The sequence below is a fragment of the Aspergillus nidulans genome, chromosome VIII, assembly GCF_000011425.1.
Source record: "Aspergillus nidulans FGSC A4 chromosome VIII".
Classification (NCBI taxonomy): Eukaryota; Fungi; Ascomycota; class Eurotiomycetes; order Eurotiales; family Aspergillaceae; genus Aspergillus; species Aspergillus nidulans.
This window is the reverse complement of record NC_066264.1, coordinates 1,424,132-1,444,317: the sequence shown is the minus strand read 5'-3', so window position 1 is coordinate 1,444,317 and position 20,186 is coordinate 1,424,132. Positions and strand designations below refer to the sequence as shown.

Genomic DNA, 20,186 nt, shown 5'->3' with positions numbered 1-20,186 from the left:
AGATCCAAGGTAGATTGATAGTTCTACCGGCATAATGTCCGCCAATGGATCCCCCGCAAGTCCCCAGGAGCTCTGGCGGCACTCCGCTCCCGAATCCACACGAATCTACCATTTCACGAAGACAATCGCCGAGAAGCATGGAATTCCGCTAAGAAGCTATAACGACCTCTGGAACTGGAGTATATCGGAGCCTGCCAAATTCTGGGAGGAGATTTGGCTGTATACATCTATAATTGCCCACAGACCTTACGACCAAGTGCGTATTCTATCCGCAGCTAGTTATGAGCTCTCGACCTTCTGACTCAACGCAGGTAATGGGCTCAGAGACGCTTCTCTTTCCTCGACCTCAGTTCTTTGAAGGTGCAAGTCTGAATTTTGCTGAAAATCTGCTGTACCCTGCTTGTTCGCCTGACGAGAATGCTGTCGCTATCATTGCGGCTACAGAGGCAGATCGTGAATATATCTCTTGGAAAGAGCTCAGAGACCGTGTTCGCCGGTGTGCCAATGCGCTGAAAGGAGCCGGATTGCAAAAGGGTGACCGCGTGGCTGGATTTCTGGGGAATCATGCTAACACAGTTGTTGCAATGCTCGCAACAACGTCCATTGGGGCTTTTTGGACAGGCGTATCCCCGGATACGGGGGTCCATGCTGTCCTTGAGCGCCTGACGCAGATTGAACCCAAGATCCTATTTGCCGATAATGCCTCGCTTTACAATGGCAAGGTGCATAGTGCAGCTGCCAAAACCAGCCAAATTGTCTGCGAACTCCCTAAGCTGGAGGCGCTCGTTATATTCCCAACAATTGGGTCGGTCGAAATCAAGCTGGAAGAGGTTTCACTTCGACAAGGGAAGGCATATACATACGCTGACTTCCTGCTAACGGCCAGCAACCCGGCAGCACCGCTGGAGTTTGCAAGCTTACCACCTGAGCACCCTGTTTACATCCTGTACAGTTCAGGCACAACTGGAGCCCCGAAGCCCATTGTGCACGGGTCTTTGGGGACACTGCTGCAACATAAGAAAGAGCATGTACTTCACTGTGATATCTATCCGGGAGATCGGCTTTTCTACTTTACTACAACCACCTGGATGATGTGGCATTGGTTAGTGTCTGGTCTGGCAAGCGGGGCCACTATTGTTCTTTATGATGGGTCGCCTTTCCGGCCTTTAGATCCTGAAGGAGGGGCTGGAGAGATGGCCATGCCCCGCCTCATCGATGAACTCCAGATAACCCATTTTGGGACGTCCGCTAAATATCTCTCAATGCTGGAGCAAGCTGCCCTCAATCCAAGAGAGTATCCCCACCGCCCTGTGAGTCTACAGACGCTGAAGGCGATCTTCAGCACAGGCTCTCCTCTGGCGCCATCCACGTTTGAGTATGTCTACTCGTCAATCCATCCGGATATCATGTTGGGTTCAATCACTGGTGGTACCGATATTCTTTCCCTGTTTTGCTCCGGCTGTCCGATCCTCCCTGTGTATAAGGGCGAAATCCAGTGCCGAAGCTTAGCAATGGCGGTCTCTGTGTATGATTACGCTGGTAACGACATCAGCTCGTCTGGCGAGCCGGGAGACCTGGTCTGTACCCGGCCATTCCCAGCGCAGCCAGTTATGTTCTGGCCACCTGGACCCATTGGAGTTGAGAAATACCGCAAAAGTTATTTTGACGTCTTTGGTCCTTCAATCTGGCACCATGGAGACTTTGTACGCTTAAACCCCGAAACTGGCGGAGTTGTCATGCTAGGACGAAGCGACGGTGTGCTGAAACCAGCCGGCGTACGATTCGGCAGCGCTGAGATCTATAACATCCTGTTGAAACACTTTGCGGATGAGATCGAGGATTCTCTTTGTGTTGGACGTAGAAGGGAAGGGATCGATACTGATGAGACGGTAGTTCTGTTTGTGAAGCTGGCATCCCCGAGCGACTCGTTGCCCCCGGATCTTGCATCGCGCATCCAGGCTACAATCCGCAGAGAACTCAGTCCTCGCCATGTTCCAGGAATCGTGGACGTTTGTCCTGAGATTCCGGTGACGTCAAATGGCAAGAAAGTCGAGAACGCCGTCAAGCAGATTCTCTGTGGGCTTAATATCAAAATCGGCGCCAGCGTTGCGAATGCCTCGTGCCTTGATTGGTATCGCACATGGGCTGCTCAACACCCATAATCCACGATATAGTTTAAGAAAAGTATTACTAGTCTATTGTAATAGAAAAAGCATGTCCGTGAACTTAATGAGCCCGGTATGCGGTAGAAGTTCATGACGTTGGAAAGGCCGGAAACGCTTAGATAAGCCGGTTTTCTTCCGCTCAGAATCCTGCCAAATCTCCTTCACGCCATTCGGAGAAAAGGCCTTTGGACATCCTACCACTTTAAACTCACAAACAAATTCAATATGCGCCGCTCATTATTACGGGCTGTCGAGTCCACCAAACCCCTTGCTCGGGTGTCACGCTCAGTTTCGCGAGGTTACAGCACCGTCAACGAAACTGGCACCAAGGTAAGGAACAGGCGATGCGCTCTACCCGTGAATCAAGATTCGGCTGACTTTGAGCTCGATTCCTGGATTGTATAGGATCCCGCCGAGTTAGACCAAATCACTACGCTGCCGAATGGCATCCGCGTCGCCACCGAATCTCTTCCCGGCCCCTTCGCAGGTGTCGGAGTTTACGTTGACGCCGGGTCTCGCTACGAGGATGCGAGCTTGCGAGGTGTGAGCCATATCATGGATCGTTTGGCCTTTAAGTCAACCAAGACACGCACTGCGGATCAAATGCACGAGACGCTAGAGTCACTGGGTGGGAACATTCAGTGCGCCTCTTCCCGTGAGTCGTTAATGTACCAGTCCGCCAGCTTCAACTCGGCCGTCCCGACAACGCTCGGGTTGTTGGCGGAGACCATACGCGATCCCCTTATTACAGAGGAAGAGGTTCTACAGCAACTTGCTACCGCGGAATACGAGATCAACGAGATTTGGGCGAAACCGGAGCTTATCCTGCCCGAGTTGGTGCACACGGCCGCCTACAAAGATAATACGTTAGGGCATCCTCTGCTCTGTCCGCGCGAGAGATTGACTGAGATCAACAAGGCTGTTGTGGAAAAGTATAGAGCAACTTTCTTCCGTCCCGAACGCATGGTTGTTGCCTTTGCTGGTGTGCCGCATCACGAAGCAGTAAGGCTCACAGAGTCGTTGTTCGGTGATATGCAAGGACCTAGCACGAACAATGGACCTAGCCTGTCGGGGACCGGTGTTGACACCACCTTGTCAGATTCAAAGTCTGAAGGACAATTTGCGGCCGCTCCTCAGTTTACACCGACCTCAACGGTCGCGTCTGCCCCTGCCACAACCGACTCAAGCATTCTTTCGAAACTCCCCTTTCTCAAAAAATTCGGGTCCAATAATCCCTCATCCTCAGAGTCTGCACCAGTAGATCTGACCCAAGCTTCCCACTACACCGGTGGATTTCTAACTCTCCCCCCTATTCCTCCGCCAGCGAATCCTATGCTCCCTCGATTGAGCTATATCCACCTCGCCTTCGAGGCGCTTCCCATTTCCGACCCTGACATCTACGCTCTTGCAACCCTCCAAACACTCCTTGGAGGTGGCGGATCCTTCTCCGCCGGCGGCCCGGGGAAGGGAATGTACTCTCGTCTGTATACAAACGTGCTTAATCAACACGGCTGGGTCGAAAGTTGCATTGCGTTCAATCACGGCTACACAGACAGCGGTATCTTCGGTATCTCCGCTTCATGCAGTCCCACCCGCATCAACCAAATGGTCGAAGTGATGTGCCGCGAACTTCAAAACCTCACCCTCGACACCGGGTACACGTCTCTCCAGCCGCAGGAGGTCAACCGCGCGAAGAACCAGCTGCGCTCGTCACTTTTAATGAACCTTGAGTCGCGCATGGTTGAGCTCGAGGATCTAGGCCGCCAGGTGCAAGTTCACGGCCGGAAGATCGGCGTCACGGAGATGTGCAAGCACATTGAGTCTCTTACCGTTGAGGATCTGCGACGCGTCGCGCGCAAGGTCTTCGGTGGCCAGGTCCATAACAAAGGACAGGGTACTGGTAAGCCTACTGTTGTGCTTCAGGAGGGTGAGCTGGAAGGATTCAAGTTGCGTCCCTTCGCGTGGGATGAGATTCAGGAACGGATAGCAAGATGGAAGCTGGGGAGGTTGTAGTGTAGTGGTATTCACTATGGACGACCAGATTTAGAGTAGAGGTGCCTTGGTCTTGGCATCATGCTTACAGGACACCGTCCTCACTCAATGTATTTAGATAGCTACCAAGCGCCATGTACAATATGAGTTTATTCATCTTTTTGCCGAATTTCATTTCGATAAAACAAGGCAGTGGAGTTGATGAATGAGATACGGGGGATCTCCAGCTGAGGTAGTGCAGTGTGGCTCTTTACCGCTTTTGAAGCTCGGGAAAAAAGTTGGATCCGAACTTCCATCAACTCCGTCAACCAACTCTTCATCCATCAACCGTCAACTACCACGCCGTTCGAAGTCACCTATCTCCCTTTTTATTCCTCACACCAAATCTACACAGTCACGATGGTCAAGCTCACTGAAGTTGAGGACGAGCACTTCGCCCAAGAGAAGCCCCAACCCAGCAAGCATAACGTCCTCCTGGCCTCCGACGACGAGGAGGACGACTACACCGATACCGGTACGAGCCTTCCGCCTATTTACTTACCCACCACATTCATCCTCTTCACTCAAGGGGTAAAAAGCTAATTTAAGACGCCGCTCTCAGAGTCTGAAATCTCCGTCGAATCTGACTATGACGTCGAGGGCGAGAGCCTGTATGAGCGCCTTGCCGCCCTGAAAGACATTGTTCCTCCCTCCGCCCGCAAGCAGGTCACAAGCTCGGTCAGCTACGTTTCATCGCTTGCAAAGTCCAGCATCGCATTCAGCGGCAAGGCGCTCTGGATCCTGTCCACTAGCGCATTCTTGCTCGGTGTGCCCTGGGCCTTAGCCTACGCCGAGGAGGAGCAGTATATCCAGATGGAGCGTGAGCAGGGAATGATCAAGGGAGCTAACGAGGTATGCGCACTTTTATTCCTTCTTTGGGTTTTGCTCCGGCTGTTATCGACGGATATAGCGGCCGACGTTAATGAGTTGAAAATTCTTTTGGCGCGTCGGAGATGCCAAGAAATTGGATTATCGTGGTTATGACTTTGGTTATATTTGACCGGAGTCAGTGGTTCAACTGGCTGACTTGATTTGCGTTGCAGATGCTTGCTCCTGGTGCTCCTTCTACCGAGGAACAGAAGGCCCAGCCTACCCTGTAAACAAACTTCGCTCGAGCAAACCCACAGAGTGCGAAAGGATCGAGAGCGAACCTTCTACCTTGAGAGATCATCCTAGATTTGCGATCGATCGATGACGCCTGTCACCGCAGTATTTTAGTCGCTTTGTGGGCATCTAGCTGCCTGGGGCAGTGGAAGCTAACAACAAAGTGAGAGCATGCCAATTACGGAGTCGGATTGTTACGTTTCCTTCAGAAAATCACGAAATCCATCGCAATATATAAGAAACGTGCTTGTACTGGTAATGGGATGGCGCTGGATCGGGACCGGGTTGTCGTCCGTTGGCTCTTCCTTTTTGCATACTGCTGCGGGACTATCTCTCTCCTCCCTTTGTTTTCCGGGCTCTCTTTTAGCCTCGGGATTCTTGTATTTGTATATCTGATCTTCTGCTTGCCTTTTGTACTTCCATCTCATGTAGTTTCGTGTCCATTCTGTCTGTCTTACCGACTTATGCTTTAGATAATGGAACGTGAATGATTCAGAGATGTCCATCGAGATATGGGTAGCCTGCCTACTGTATTAGGACTTGGTCATGGACTAGATAGCTGACCATGGCGTAGTGATTGGACCCAGATCTGCCTTCTACTCTTTGTTCCGTATAGACTGTCATCATGAATGCAATATGCTACTTAAAACGTGCCCGATTGAATGAATGCTGATATTCTAGAAATTGACATTGCATCAGTATTCATTCTCTGCCTCTGCATACTCCGCCTTTTCCACCTAAAACCAGCTAAATCCCATTTGGGCTCCTGAACAATGGGCTCTGGGCAAGGAGGGTAACGTATGAGCACGGGTTAAGTGAGCGCCTTTTATAGTGTGGCTTCCTGATATCAAGACCTTTCTAGTGTAGTACATATAGTAACTTATCCTTAGTTGAACTGACCAGTCAGGCCAGTGATTGCCAGTCTCAAGCGTGATCCTGCTCGGATTAATAAGAGCTCTAAGAAGCCTTGTGCAGGATATAGACACAAATGGGCAGGTATTCAACTGTAATAGCTATAGATCCTGGGTTTGACATCAAGAAGCCAATATAATAAGTTGTTTCGGAAATGAAACCTTGAATTCAGGCATTATACAGCTGGGTAGCATTGCCTGGTACTGTCAGTTTATAGCTGCTGCGCCATCGTAAGTATTGATTTAGAGATCGTCTTATTCACGTCATGCCATTGAAAATAAGTAACTGCAGCGCCAGATTGGAGAATTCTGGTTCGCTTGAGTGACAAAATAAGGGATGAAACATAACATGTAACATGTAATAGGAAGCGGCTAGGGTATCAAGCTAAGCAGAGTAAAGCATGATACATGGGCCATATATAACCCTGAAAAGAAGAAGCACAAAAAAAAAAAAAAGAAAAAGAGAAAGAAAACAGGCAAATGAAGGTGTCATCGGGCGAAATCGTATCGAGAACCATCCATAAAGAAACCTGATATGCATGTAAATGGCCAGAAGATGCACTTCTGAAGAAACTCATATGCGGTACGAACAGAAGAAGGTAGAGGGAGGACATATCGGCCCAAGCGTGAATCAGACCGTCGATTCCCTCGCAGCCCTAAGGTTGATATGAAAGTCACGCCAAAGCTTCTTAATCTCACCGGACTCGATCATCTTATTCAGAGCCTTTGCTGCGTGCTTGTTCTTCTTCTTCTGGCTGTACTGGCTACGTTTAAGGATTTTTTCTTCTGAAAAGTAGCCAGTTGTACGGAGGTGCTCGACCACCCATTCGTTGAGGTGAAAGCGCCAGTGGGTCAATGTATGTGCCAGGGCCGCGTTCTTCTTACAATGTCTGAGAATGGTCAAAATGATTCGCTCTCTACAAGAAAAGTAAAGGAAACGAACCTTCCCAGGTAAAAACGCGTATCTTCGTCTGGTAAGATATAGCCATCGCGGTCACGCTCCTGCTCATCGTCCTCATTGTCCGACTGCTCTTCGTCGCTTTCGGCGTCGGCTAGCGGCTCCAAGGTGTCCAGGGAGTATGCTTTGCCATAGAGTTTCATGTCGAAAGAAGCAGGGTGCCCGGAACGATTGCATGCATCACAGGGGTGACAGAGATCAATTGGGTATGTGGTGACTTCAATATGCGGTCGTGCTAAGAGTGCCCGGCGGAAGTCTGCGTTCCAGACAGATGAGACTAGCTGTGAGCCGGTACGTCCACGGACTTCAGCTTCGAGCTTGTCGAAAGCCACCTTGAAAACCGGATCGAATCGAGGGAACGCAGGATTTAGCTGATTATGCACCATCCATTCGACGGCGTCTTGGAAGTAGTCCTTCAGCTGCTTGTAAGCATGACGCGAAAACTCGATTGGCATGTCCTCCAGCCCGCTGGGAACTCCGAGTTTATCGTCTTCGTCTTCTAACACGAAGTCATCCTCGTAGCGGTCTAGGTCTTCATTAGCGCCGATGGTGGATTCAACATCGCTGCTTTCGCTTTCGTTCGCCCATATCCGGAACTGAGGCTGCTTGACTGTGGTCTCCTTTTCACCTTCACCTTCGTCATCGCTTCTCTCCCAATCGGAAGCTTCTGGATGCGGCGATAACTGATCTTTATCTTCATCCTTTTTGCCAGCCCTTCGGCGCCGAAGAGCTTCTAGGTATTGCTGTCTTTTGGCTCTTGCTGAATTCGCGACGTTTCCTCTTGTGCGCGACGCCTTCAGAACTGCAAGATATTAGACCTATCTTCAAAGCATGAACAGATGGGCGATACCTGAGTCTTGTAGATCTTCAAGGTCCTCCTCTATATCAAGTCGATCCTGAGACAAATTGCGTCGCGGCGTGCGAGGTATGCTTGGTGATTCTGAAGCACCGCCGCGGACCTCCTGTTGCCCATCTGACTCATCAACGAGAATCAGCTGGGGAGCTCCGCCGCGCCTGAGTTTCCGGCGAGGCCGAGAAATTGGCTCCTCAGCTTCACTTTCATCTGAAACATGGCAATCTTCGGGCTCCGAGGGGTCTATCCTCTTACGCTTCAGACTTCTGTTTCGCGTAGGCTTCCTTGCACTATGTATAACTTCCAATTCGCTATCGCTGCATTGAGTAGCAGGGCTTCGATCTGAAGTGTTCCCTCTCTCCGTGCTTCTACCCCCTTTTTTCTTCCTTGCGCTGCGTATAACCTTCATATCGCTATCGCTATCCTGAGTCGCCGGGGCAAGCTCCAAAGATTCGTCATTATGCGGCTTCAAGCCCCGATTCCTCGTATTCTTGCGTACACTGTGTACGATCTCCGAATAGTCATCACTATCATCGTCTTGTGTAACAGAAGGGGGAGAGGAAGCGGCAGAAGTGACAGCGGCGTTGTTCGAGGTTAAACCTATAGTTCAACCCACTTCATTAGCTACGCATAGACCAAGAAAGCACAGAGATAGACAAATACTCTTTTCATTTTTTCTGCGCTCACTCTTCTGCGAGGCATACTCCGCATCCTTAGGCGAAAGTCCCCGCTCAACGTTCACAAACGGGTTCGGCGTCGAACTATTCTCTCTGCTTGATGTCGAGCGGCCACTTCGCAATATCCCCAGAGACGGTTTAGTATAGCGAATCTTCGCATTACGACTCGTACTGAAGCTGCCCCATTCATCGTTGCGCTCTGATGTAAATTCTGCCGGCACAAATGCAAGGCGCGTTTGCTTTGCTTTGCCCTTGGACTTCCCATAAGTGCGGGGCATGATGGGGCGGGGTGTTTTGTATTCCAGGGTAGAACTGGTTATATTCTCGTGATTTATAGTGGTACAGATGTCCAGATTCGGAAGACACCCTCATAGAGGTGCAAATGATGGAGATAATATCATACAAGATAGCTGATCTTGGGCGAACGAGGCGTGATGGATCGCGTCAGGATAGTCGCGTAATCACGTGATACTTCTTTTTTTTTTTTTTTTTTTTAATATATAATTACCTTATCTGAGTCTTTAATCCGGCTAAGCAGAAAATAGCATGGTATTTTGGTGCTAAGGACAATACTGATCAGCAAGTACCTCACTTCTGGTTACCTAATGCCCATGCAAGAAGGAAGTACAATAGAGTGGACCACAAAGAATATTTCCTAGTCTCATCTGAACCAATCAGAAAGCGTATGAGCCTTGGAGTCCGCTGATGAGAAAAAGTATAGGTGTGGCCTTAAGCCGGAGTGTAGATCTCTGCTTCAATAACCCCTAGGTCGTCGTTTTCATCCATGGCCACCTTCAGACTTTCACCTATTGTCGCATTAAGATCAAGCGTCACGTACCCAAGCGAAGTGGGAGTCGTACCCTCGAAATCGATCGTGTCACCCACGCTGACTTTGATAGGGTATCTCTCGGTACGAAAGCTGCGCTGCTTCATAACAAGCTGAGACACATTAAGTGGTTCTTCCCAAGAATATTCGATCCAAGCAGTGTCCTGATCCGAGTCGCTTCGCCATGTAGTCTCTTCGTTGTTGCCTGTGGAGGCCGTTGAGTTACTCTCGGCAAGCCAGCTGTCACGTTGAGGACTTCCACTGCCCGACGTGAGACTACTTAGGACTCTCCAGCTGGCGTGGATCCGCGTGAGAGGTGAGGCTGCAGGTCCTTCACTGGGATGAATGTGCTCAGGCCGCTCTCAACAGAGATGGGCTTGGTAGTGAGTGTGATCGAGGCTGACTTGAGTCCCTCATATGCGGCACGTAGAATCACTTTGCCCGCCTGTGTGATTGAGCGTCATAGCACGCGGTTGATACTATTTTCGACGGGAAGTGTTTTTGTAAAAATGTAATTATTAGGGCCTTGAGCAATACCGCCACGCCAAAGTTGCCGCACCAGAGAGGGTAAAGTCGATTTCATTTAGAGAGATGGGGACCCGTTGACCGTCTTCATCAACGACTTACACGTCAACAAGTGCGATATCTGCTCCGTTGGCGACGAACACATTAGGTGCTGTCCGGGAAGCAAGCCGAATACTGGAAGGAGCACCGCTGGTCTTTTTTTTTGTCGAGAAGAACTTCTTTCTTCGCCCTTGGAGTATCCAAAGGCCTTGGGCGAACCGGCCTTCCAAGTGACGTTGGAGAATGTGTAAAGGAACCTGCTGCTCTGCTCCCCCCAGCCCAAGAAGTTGGTCAGCTCAACTCTTTCTGCCGTGGAGACGACGAAAATGTCCTTGGTGATTGAGAGTTCCAATGTCCAATGATATGTCCGCTTATTTTTTCGATATCGACTCAGTTGTCCCACATCACCTGATGGGCATACCAACTGTCCTTTGGCAATTGGACGGGGTCAACCTCGCCAGAGCGACGGTAATTCTCCGCTCCTCTGTGGTGAGTATTGGAATCCGAGAAGATGATATTCACTCCGCCAGAATTAACCCTAGTTCCAGTCCCAGGTTGCTGCTCATAGTAATCGGACCACCTCTCAACGTCCTCAATGGCATGGAGTCTTGATTGCGGTTGTAACTGCTGGCATCCTCGCCATTGTAAAGTGGCCCATCCCCATCCAAATGGTACGGTGGGGAATAATCATCCCATACTTGCGCAAACCCTCGTCCCGACTGTACTCCATCTGCCAGAATGGATTACGCGAATCCTTGTTGATATACAGCATCTCGCCCCCATACTCAGCTACCTCGCTATCTAGCATCTCTCGTAACCCGCGGCTCGTCCACCATGTGGATCGAAGGTATCTCTTAGCTCCTTCATCTCTTTCATGTGTTCTTCGGAGATCCGGCATTTCCGGCCTCAAAGAAGACCACACTTGGGTTTTTGCGATTGTAAATTATTGCATCGCGCATGAGCTCACGCGCATTTCCCATCTTCTTCCATCTCTATCCGACTCGAAGTCTCACGCCGGTAAGGCCTGAAGAATACCCAGACGGTCTAAATGATTCAACATCTTGCTTCCAAGGAGTGACGTGCATCCAGCGGATCAAATCGCCATTGCTGGAAAGGACCAGCTCATTAGAGAAACTTGACAGCCATGGAGGAACTGCGGAGCCTAGTGCTGGTCATTCGTTTGTGCTTCGCTGTGCGTAGCCCTTGAGATGCAACGCACGGTCGTTAAGCTTAAACATGCTATTTTTGAACTCGGTCTTGCGAAAGCCTGTGAGCGTGGTTACTGTGTCAAATGGTCTTACCATCCGAAATAAGGGAGGTATGAACTCTCTATAGATAACCGTAACCCCAGCTCCAGAACTCAAGATCTCGGAGACCGGCTGAGGCATGGATGACCTTGGTTTCATTTGCTTTAAGGGTATAAGAGTCCCCTTAAATAAGAGCAATGCGTTTGCCTTCCAAGTTGTCGATTTCAACCCGAAAGCTGAAAGTCTTTGGTGTTTTGTACTCATTCTGCACCTCGGCCTCCGCTGTGACAGTAGCGGACTTGTCTGCTATGTCAATATCCTGCGCATGAACGTAACCCCAGTGGTATTCAGGTTCGAATACAGCGGAAGGGTCTGATACATTTTGTCGGTGACTTGCAAAAAAGACATTCTTGTTGATCCCTCCATAGTTGGCATAGAAGTTTCTGTCATTCCACTGATAAGGGGTAATTGTTTCGATTTCACGATACGCCCAATCATTGTCGATGCGTGCAGCTATGACATTGGTATCGTTGTATTTACGGTGTTTGTGATGTCGAACCCGAAAGCTATTACTCCATTCTCACTTCGACCAATCCATTTGTCGTTGAGATAAAACTCGCCGGCGTGACGAATGCCTTCAAACTCGGAAAATACTTTATCTCCTCTGGACGTACTCGGTAGTTCAAAATGTTTCCGATACCACGCAATCCAAGTGGACAAATTCGCAATGCTCGCGCGGAATGCATCATCTTCGTTTTAAGCGTACAGTGTGGTAACTTCTTTCCAACACCACCATCAAAGGAAGGTATTTCCGCCCCCTCAGGGTCACCGACATAGACCTCCAATTTTGGTTAAAGTTGTATTTCTTGTGGGCATAGGCAGGTAGTAAGAAGCACGAAAGGGAGAGCAAACTTAGGTGCCACTTCATGATTGCCAGCCTCACAAACGTACTGATACTGGGTTCGGTTTGTCTTAGTCTTCAGGCAAAGACCGCTGTTTGATCTTGAGCGAAGGATTGACACCGCGCAGAATGAAGCTTTTAAGTATGTGCTTTTTGCGGAGGACTCCCTAGGTCGGTATCAGAACATCTTCAGCAACGCTCCTCCGTTACCAACCCCTGAAAGGGTAGATTAACTGAGAGAACATCTTCTTTAAAGTCCGCCATTGGCAGTCAGGAGTGACCAACCGTCTAGTGTCCTCGGGCAGACAAGCTGCATTGTATGGGCCAGAGATTAACCTAATCAACAATGTTAAATGGGTAACGGCTATTGACTGTGTCAATTGGCCTGTGTTCTGCCACCATAAGGTCCATCTCTGCGCCCCGAGGGAATTGAGGCGGAAGAGGCCATCGAAAAGGACCTGGAAGGGCTACAGTCAATTCACTCGAGGTAGCGCACATCTGACCACTGGGTATAAATATCAGGTAAAGCGCAAGACCTCTGGAGGTAGACACTTGTAGAAGGTATGCCCAGAACGGGCGAATCCATACGTCGCGCAGCAGAATTTGAACGTATAACACTGTACCTTAGTATTGGTTGACAATCGATGGAGATTATCAGATCACGGGATTGGCGCTCGCTCTTCGATCAATGTAGGGAATCTCTGGGGCATAGGGTCTGATTCAGAGGAAGAGAGCCGGGGGATGAAAGAAGGACTTCCGTGGTATGGCATGTGCTTCGTCTCGTGACCTGCATTGAAGTAGGGAATGGATGCCTCCACCCAGCCTACCCCCACCCCCAGAACTTGAAAGTGCCAATCCCCGAGTCCAGACTCTAGCCTACACAGACCGACTCTCCACCCGGCCCTACAGAAGGACTAGCTACTTCATTCGTGCATCTCACCGACTGAGACGGACTAATTCAGGCTGATATGAGTGGGCTGATATGCCAGATTCAAGGATTGGTGGAGCATTTTTGATTCCTCTACTTGAATTCCAGCTAATGATTCGTGGAAACAGAAATCAATAACCACATGGCCCCGCGGAGATATTCCTCGAATGTCAACCCCAGACTTCCCCGGGCCCCAGTCGGAACACCTGAAGCAGGCTTCATCACAGCTCCCGGTTGGCCAGTAACCGGCTAGCCTGCCACTAGGGCATATGGAAGCTTGGAGCTGGCCTGGAGAGGCTTGTTCAGGCGATACTGGTCCCACCATGAGACTTCCCCGTGGGAGTCTCTTATCGCGGTCCGGGGATGCAGCTATTCGAATGGTTAATCTAACTGCTGGATCTTACTGCTGGGGTTTCTTGTTCCCGTCCTGGTTTGCGTACTCTATATATACCAGCCCAGTGCCACCAAATTTTCGAACTGTTCAAGCGCTCAGCTCATCTCTTAGTCTTCCTGGGCTGCTCTGGGCAGATACTTAAGCATCGGCCACATTTCCTCTCTCTGAACTTGTTGGTCAAGCAGCTGAGGCCTGCAAATAAGCATCGGGATGGGATTTAACTTTCTTGGCTCCAAGAGAGCTTACAACTGGTTTGTCTCGAATCCTTGCGTACTGATCAAAGCTGACGATAGAATCTTAGGTATATTTCTCTTGTCGCGGCCTCATGCATGGTGCTTTACGGTTACGATGCCTCTGTATACAATTCCGTCCAAGGTTCCGACAACTGGGTCGCATACTTTGACGATCCGGACGCAAACCTGATCGGCGCCGTCAACACTGCCTATACTGTGGGTGCCATTTTTGGAGGATTCTTTCTGGGCGGTCCATGTGCCGACTATCTGGGTCGTAAAATGGGCATGGGCATCGGCTGCGTTCTCGTCATCGCATCTACATTCATGCAGACCTGGGCTCCTCGGCACAACCTCGGGTGTTTCATTGCTGGACGTACCATTATCGGTGTTGGCCAGGGTATCGCATTGAGTAAGTCACCCTTTGGACTTTACACTCCCAAATTCAAACTGACGATACTCTTCAGCGTCTGGTCCGATTTATATCGGCGAACTTGCCCCTCCGGAGATTCGTGGGAAGATCATGACGTTCTGGCAAATGTTCTACTCAGTGGGTTCTTTCATCTGCTTCTGGGTGAACTATGGATGCACCAACCACAAGGAAAACCTCGGTGAATGGGATTGGAAAATGGTCGTGATCTTTCAGCTTCTTGTTCCAAGCTTAATTCTTGTTTTGCTGCCGACTATTCCCGGAAGCCCACGATGGTAAGGTTCTTAGCCGCGGTATATAGTTCTCACTGACATGAAACAGGTACATTCAGCGTGGCAACAATATCGAGAAGGCTCGTGCAGCGCTTGCAAGGGTTCGAGAAACCGACCAAGAGGTGGAGGATGAACTTTTGCGAATCCGTGAAGCTCTTGAGTATGAGAAGGAAGCCATCTCTAGCAACTACTCTGCTCTCTGGAAGGATAAGTCTCTGCGCAAGCGTATGGTACTAGCCTTGATTATCAATGCTGGCCAGCAGGTCACCGGCCAGGGAAGTCTGAACTCTTACTCGACCAAGATCTACCAGAAGGTCTTCCCTAGCTCAAGCCAGATTGCTCTCATCAACGCCCTCAACGCGACTTTCGGAATCCTCTTTACCCTCAATGCTGTGTGGATTATCGACCGGTTTGGACGCAAATTCTTGCTGATTGTCGGAGGCATCGGTATGGGCATTTGCATGATCATCGTGTCTGCCGTCGAAACCGAGACACCATCGCCCAACGATACAAAGAGCACGCCCGTTGGCATATCGATCGTGTTTCTACTCTTCTTGTTCATATTCTTCTGTAAGTACGCTAAGCTCTTCCCGTCACCCACCAACTAATAACATCCGTCTAGACAAACCCTCTTGGGGTGCAACAGTATGGATCTGGACATCCGAGATCTTCTCCATGAACGTCCGAGCCCAGGCTGTCGGTATGGCCTCTCAAACCCAGAATGTCGCAAACGCCATCTTCCAGCAGTTCTTCCCTATCTTCCTGGACAACTGCGGATTCTACGCATTTTACATGTTTGCGGGCATCAACTTCCTGCTTGCGGTGTTCGTCTTCTTTTTTATACCCGAGACCAAGCAGGTGCCTCTGGAAGAGATTGATGCTCTGTTTGGTGGAGCCAACCACGTCACCCGTGGTGAAGAGCTCATTGGGTCTGAAAAGCAGGAGGTGACTACTACCCACAAGGAGTAAAGCGTGCCGCAAGTAATGTTGAGGATGGAGGTGCCACGATTATGTATATCAAATAATAGTACGAATATTGTCTCCTAGCGGATGAATGAGTATTATCAGTTGCTCTACAGCGCTTTGTCACCTTGCAATACTCTGGTCGGACAGGACTTACATATATGTCTATCCTTCTTCCTGATTTAACGTTTCTTCACCGATTCCTACATAGGAACATTGCTTCTTCGAGCGCGTGCCAAAGTTTGACTGACCCAATGGTCTCGACTACGAGACTGGGTCTGTCCAGGAGCAGTGCCGTCTTTACAAGGAATATTTCTAGGGCTTTTCTCACGCTACTTCTTTATGGTGAATGTCCTGTACACGTATCAGTATAAAATGCTCGCAATAGTTGTACGAAGATCAATAACCCCATTGCGCGACAACAACCCTCACTTTCACCTCTAACCATCGATCTACTCCATGAATACTTACACTTCCTTTCCATCTGCTTCAACCTTTCATAATACGTCCAAGCAAGTCACACCCAGGAAAAGCAATACCTGAAGACAGAGCAAGCCTCGGCATCGCAATAAAGCGCCGGTCCTACAGGCCTCAACACCGCAATATCCCTCCAACAAACCCTGTCATCCGCTTCCGTGACAATATACGAAAAGATATCCGTCCTGCAGGAAATTGGCACAGACCTCAGCACTCAACTCAACACGTGGCGCATGCTTGATGTCCTGGGGGCGCCGAAGGATATACGACCAGAGGGGATCTTTAGGGACAAAGAGGCACATGCCGTGCAGCATCCAAACGGGAGGACAGGAGGGTTGCTTATTAGTCTGGGACAGAATTTATTTCCTGTAGTGAGGAGAAGCCTGTGATGAAGCGGTATGGGCGGCTTGAGCGCAGATACACCACCGCACCACCTCCATGCACGCGCCCTCCGCTCAGTCCTACAGAAAGCCCTACTCGCAAACGTCAAGGTCACTCTGCCTCAATCACAGACTCGTCCAGATCACCGAGAGTTCTCAGGGGTCATACTCAAACCTCACAGGCTCTCTACCCCTAACCTTCACTTCTCAAACAACCACACCGGCACAGTCGACTTGCTCATCGGCGCGGATGGATCCACTCCAGTGTCCGCCAATTCGCATTGCCGGAGCACAAGCTGCTCTATACAGAGAAAACAGCCTACGTGGCTTTATTCCCGCTGAGATTTTGCTCACTATTTATGGGTTCCCTGACGCTGACGTTATGGATCAAAGGTCTGGGTTTATACATGTAGTGTGAGGCCTGGGCTGTCTGAGCTTACCTGTAAAGCTGGGGCGCCGGAACCAGAGCACAACACTTGGGGTGAGAGAGTGGCGGACAGGGAGGAGTTTATGAGGCCGTGGAGGGTACACACTGCGTCTCATCCGGCATAGCATATCATAAACGTCTTTCTGAAGGCAGTTGGCTAACACGAATCAGGATTTTGGGCCCCTTGTCCAGGAAACCCTCAGCTATGCAACGGACACCCAGCGGTTCCGCTCTACGAAAGGGCACGAATAGAATCCATTGTACCTAAGGGGCTTATTGCCCTGATTGGGGATGCTTCCCATCTTATGTCCAGCCAGCCCCCAGCTCTTCATCGCCATATCGGTGATATATGTCCCCCTTTGCTTCTCAGTCAGTACTAACCGGCGCCCTTGGTGACCCTCATACCCAGTCCATCGCCGCTTTTTCCTAAATCCCTCCTCGAAACATATTTACACGGATTAACCATAACTTATCTATGCAACAGGTGCAGGTGCTGCCTTCGCCATCGAAGACAGCTACACCCTCTCTCGCGCGGATTATAGGCAAACAGCCGGAACCACAATCTCTCTTGCGCCCTCAATCTGTACAACCGTGTCCGCTCGCCGCACTACAGATCCTTGTACAGGGTCCTTGATAGGTTCAAGAAGTCTGAAATTGAGATGGAGGAGCTGAACTTGGGGCTAGGTGAGGCGGTAGAGCATACAGTTAGAGAGAAGGTGGGGAAGCAAGCAGGATTTGGATGGGTTTATACCTATGATGTATGTGAACCCGTGGATCCGGATGGGTAAGAAGGTAGAGGAGGAGGATATGCTAATGGTATCTTGCCTAGATACAAAAGGTTTGGGAGAGGGCTATGAGGGGGGAAGATGAGAGGCTAAGGCAAGGTCAAGGTGCGGAGGCGCTGTCGTAGAGAAATTCCATCGTTACCGGGTTTGCTATACCGTAGGATATGATGTCTACAGTCTTCCTGCGTAACCATCTTATTCAATGTCAGGGCTGAGTCGGCACCTGTCAGGTTGACGATCTGTCCTAACTGGCAGGAGCTCGCTCATATCCATAGGACTAATTGAATATCGCGGTACCTGCCCTAAACTAATAAGTGAACCGGAACGTAGGATAATCATCCCCCAAGTTCCTCTTCTCTTCCTCCTCCAGACCAAACCTCCAATCCCTCTTCCCCTGACTTCTCACCCTATTCTCTCTAACAAGACATGCCAGAAATACAGCGCAAGAAACGCCACAGACCCATGTCATTCCCAGGCTCACCCCGAACCCCGTTCTGAACCCAGGCTTCTCACTATCAAAGAAAACGTTACTCGCCACTAACCCGCCACAGTTCCCGAACCCAATTTGCATCGCCGACGCAATGGATTGCTTGTAATGGCCAGCCATGTTATTGCTCAACCAGCCCATCAGTATTGGCTGAGTTAGATATCCGCCGCCAGTGATGGCGAAGAGCGCGAAGTAGCGTGCCCCAACTGGGATGGAGGTTTGACACAAGAGCATGACATAGCCCATTGTGGCGATGAGCACTCCCGCGAGTGTGAAGGCATAACGATGGGCCAGGCGGTCGCTGAGCCAGGCAGTTGAAAGCGTGATTACCATCGCGACGACGTATATGGGGATGGACATTACTTGGGCACGAATAGAGGTCCAGCCGAGCTGTTGCAGGATTGTGGGTGTGAAGAACGAGACCGCATAGCCGGTGTTAACGATGCCGAAATACATGATGGGTCTACACGCATATTAATCACTGTGTCCTGTCCAAAACATGAAACAGGAGAAACGTTTAAGGGAGTCTGTACCCAAGGTAGATCTTCGGATCGGAAAACGTCCTCTTCATGGCCTTCTTGTCGAACCGGTTCATTTGCGCCTCGCCCTGGTCCTCTGCTAGACGGCGGAGAAGGCAAGCGCGTTCTTCCTCGTTCAGGAATGTTGCCGACTCTGGCCAGTCGACGATGATGAATTTTGCGATTATGGCTATGACGACAGTTGCTAGGCCTTCCAGAATGAAGATCCAGCGCCAGCCTTTGTAGCCGCCGTTGCCGTCCATGTTGGCGATTGCATAGGCGAGGAACTGCTCGTCGGTATTAGTGTTTCTTTGCTTGATGCTGAAGTAAAGGAAAGGGGAGGAGAAGAGTCATACGCCGCTAACAGCGCCAGCGAAGATACTAGCACTGAAGAAGAAGTTCAGCCGCCGCTGAAGCTCGTGGCGGCGATAATACATGTTGATTAGGTATACGCTTCCTATCCAGAAGTCAGCACTATTGCCTAAAGCGGATGGGGTATAGAAAGGTGGCAGAGACAAACCAGGCATAAACCCGGCCTCAAGGCCCCCAATAATCACTCGACAAGCCACGAGCCCTCCAAAGCTTTGCGTCACCCCCTGGCAAATTGTGACAATACCCCAGCCCGCCATGATTCCACTGAGCCACCAGCTTGGCTTGATCTTTTTCAGAACCATATTACTCGGCACCTCAAGAAGAATATACAGAATGAAGAAGACAAACAAAGCAACGTTATACTGGCGACCTTCCATACCGAGTTCTTCTTCCAGGCCGAGCAATCGCGCATTCCCGATATTGATTCTGTCGAGGAAGGCGAATAAGAATAAAAGTGTTAGAATTGGGACGACGTGAAGGTCGCATTTGCGGATGACTCTGCGTTCGAGGATTGGATCCATCGCGAGGTCAATCTGCGTTGTTGACCCGGACTTGATGTCTGACATCATTTCAACGTGCGAGGGGGTATCCCCTTTTTCGACTTCGGAGGCCATGGTGTATACTTGCCGCCTAGATGTTCTTCCACTGAGATGTGGAGAAAGAATACAAGAGGAATATGAAGGGGAATGTGTCAGCGCGTTCTGCTAGACACAAAGGATTTATATACCGTCCATCTCGATTTACGCTTCGAACGCCAGGTAGAGATGGAAGGCCCTGACAGCTAGCTCAGATTGCAGATTCCGCTGTCATCCGTTGACATAGCCGGATTCCGCGTTGGGAGACAGGTACGTCGCTGGTGCGCGGGGAGAGGCGCCGATGTCGCGCGAGTTGGGGGATCAGCCAGTCAGGTAACCCAAAATAAGTCAAGTGTGAGTTGTGTGAAGCACAATCTGACGAATAGAGTAAGAGTTTGTCGGGGGATTAGTCCTCAGGAGAATGGATGCTTCGGCAGTGATCAACACTGCGTGTCATTTGTCCAGGTCGTGAGTGGGTAGCGCGGGCAGCGAGGAGGGAAAGCTGAATGATGATAGTACTAGTGCTGCAGCTTTGTGTTGATTCCACCTTCTTGAAACCTAGCTTCCATATATGGTCCGATAGACGTCGACTGGTCCGTGGATGTAAAAGTCTAGGGCACGATCTACCCCGGATTTCCCCCGCAGCGGAGCAATTCCACTGTGGGTCTTGCTGCCAATGCTAAATCGGAGTGGTGCGCATTCAATTCCGAC

General features: G+C 50.1%; 8 protein-coding genes across 8 annotated transcripts, besides 1 other annotated feature; 4 read left to right on the top strand and 4 right to left on the bottom strand.

The window, feature by feature from the left end:
• Positions 1-20,186: part of a sequence feature (contig 1.16 792..451587(-1)) that runs on past both edges of the window.
• Positions 35-2,162, top strand: ANIA_01103 (acetoacetate--CoA ligase family protein; the record flags this gene model as incomplete). Its single annotated transcript, XM_653615.1, has 2 exons — positions 35-256; positions 312-2,162. The coding sequence occupies 2 exons, from the start codon at positions 35-37 to the stop codon at positions 2,160-2,162; spliced, it is 2,073 nt and encodes a 690-aa protein (XP_658707.1).
• Positions 2,391-4,178, top strand: ANIA_01104 (mitochondrial-processing protease subunit alpha; the record flags this gene model as incomplete). The annotated part of the gene is made up of 2 exons (XM_653616.1): positions 2,391-2,495; positions 2,571-4,178. 2 exons carry the CDS (start codon positions 2,391-2,393, stop codon positions 4,176-4,178), a joined length of 1,713 nt encoding a protein of 570 aa, XP_658708.1.
• On the top strand, positions 4,472-5,776 carry ANIA_01105 (mitochondrial import receptor subunit TOM22). Its single transcript, XM_653617.2, has 3 exons — positions 4,472-4,671; positions 4,759-5,048; positions 5,240-5,776. The coding sequence occupies exons 1-3, from the start codon at positions 4,557-4,559 to the stop codon at positions 5,294-5,296; spliced, it is 462 nt and encodes a 153-aa protein (XP_658709.1). The 5' UTR covers positions 4,472-4,556; the 3' UTR covers positions 5,297-5,776.
• ANIA_01106 (uncharacterized protein) lies at positions 6,843-8,977 on the bottom strand (the record flags this gene model as incomplete). The annotated part of the gene is made up of 4 exons (XM_653618.1): positions 6,843-7,101; positions 7,155-7,971; positions 8,020-8,622; positions 8,710-8,977. 4 exons carry the CDS (start codon positions 8,975-8,977, stop codon positions 6,843-6,845), a joined length of 1,947 nt encoding a protein of 648 aa, XP_658710.1.
• ANIA_01107 (uncharacterized protein) lies at positions 9,429-10,987 on the bottom strand (the record flags this gene model as incomplete). Its single annotated transcript, XM_653619.1, has 5 exons — positions 9,429-9,505; positions 9,560-9,861; positions 10,153-10,224; positions 10,511-10,696; positions 10,788-10,987. 5 exons carry the CDS (start codon positions 10,985-10,987, stop codon positions 9,429-9,431), a joined length of 837 nt encoding a protein of 278 aa, XP_658711.1.
• ANIA_01108 (uncharacterized protein) lies at positions 11,274-12,264 on the bottom strand (the record flags this gene model as incomplete). The annotated part of the gene is made up of 3 exons (XM_653620.2): positions 11,274-11,849; positions 11,921-12,000; positions 12,170-12,264. The coding sequence occupies 3 exons, from the start codon at positions 12,262-12,264 to the stop codon at positions 11,521-11,523; spliced, it is 504 nt and encodes a 167-aa protein (XP_658712.1). The 3' UTR covers positions 11,274-11,520.
• Positions 13,889-15,529, top strand: ANIA_01109 (putative MFS sugar transporter; the record flags this gene model as incomplete). The annotated part of the gene is made up of 4 exons (XM_653621.2): positions 13,889-14,201; positions 14,257-14,494; positions 14,541-15,061; positions 15,114-15,529. The coding sequence occupies 4 exons, from the start codon at positions 13,889-13,891 to the stop codon at positions 15,458-15,460; spliced, it is 1,419 nt and encodes a 472-aa protein (XP_658713.1). The 3' UTR covers positions 15,461-15,529.
• ANIA_01110 (uncharacterized protein) lies at positions 17,831-19,514 on the bottom strand (the record flags this gene model as incomplete). Its single annotated transcript, XM_653622.1, has 4 exons — positions 17,831-18,473; positions 18,544-18,815; positions 18,885-18,985; positions 19,049-19,514. The coding sequence occupies 4 exons, from the start codon at positions 19,512-19,514 to the stop codon at positions 17,831-17,833; spliced, it is 1,482 nt and encodes a 493-aa protein (XP_658714.1).

Coding starts and splice junctions, on each gene's coding strand:
- ANIA_01105 (XM_653617.2), top strand. CDS start 4,557: ATGGTCAAGCTCACTGAAGTTGAGGACGAGCACTTCGCCCAAGAGAAG. Junction 4,672..4,758: donor GGACGACTACACCGATACCG/GTACGAGCCTTC, acceptor CGCCGCTCTCAG/AGTCTGAAATCTCCGTCGAA. Junction 5,049..5,239: donor TGATCAAGGGAGCTAACGAG/GTATGCGCACTT, acceptor TTTGCGTTGCAG/ATGCTTGCTCCTGGTGCTCC.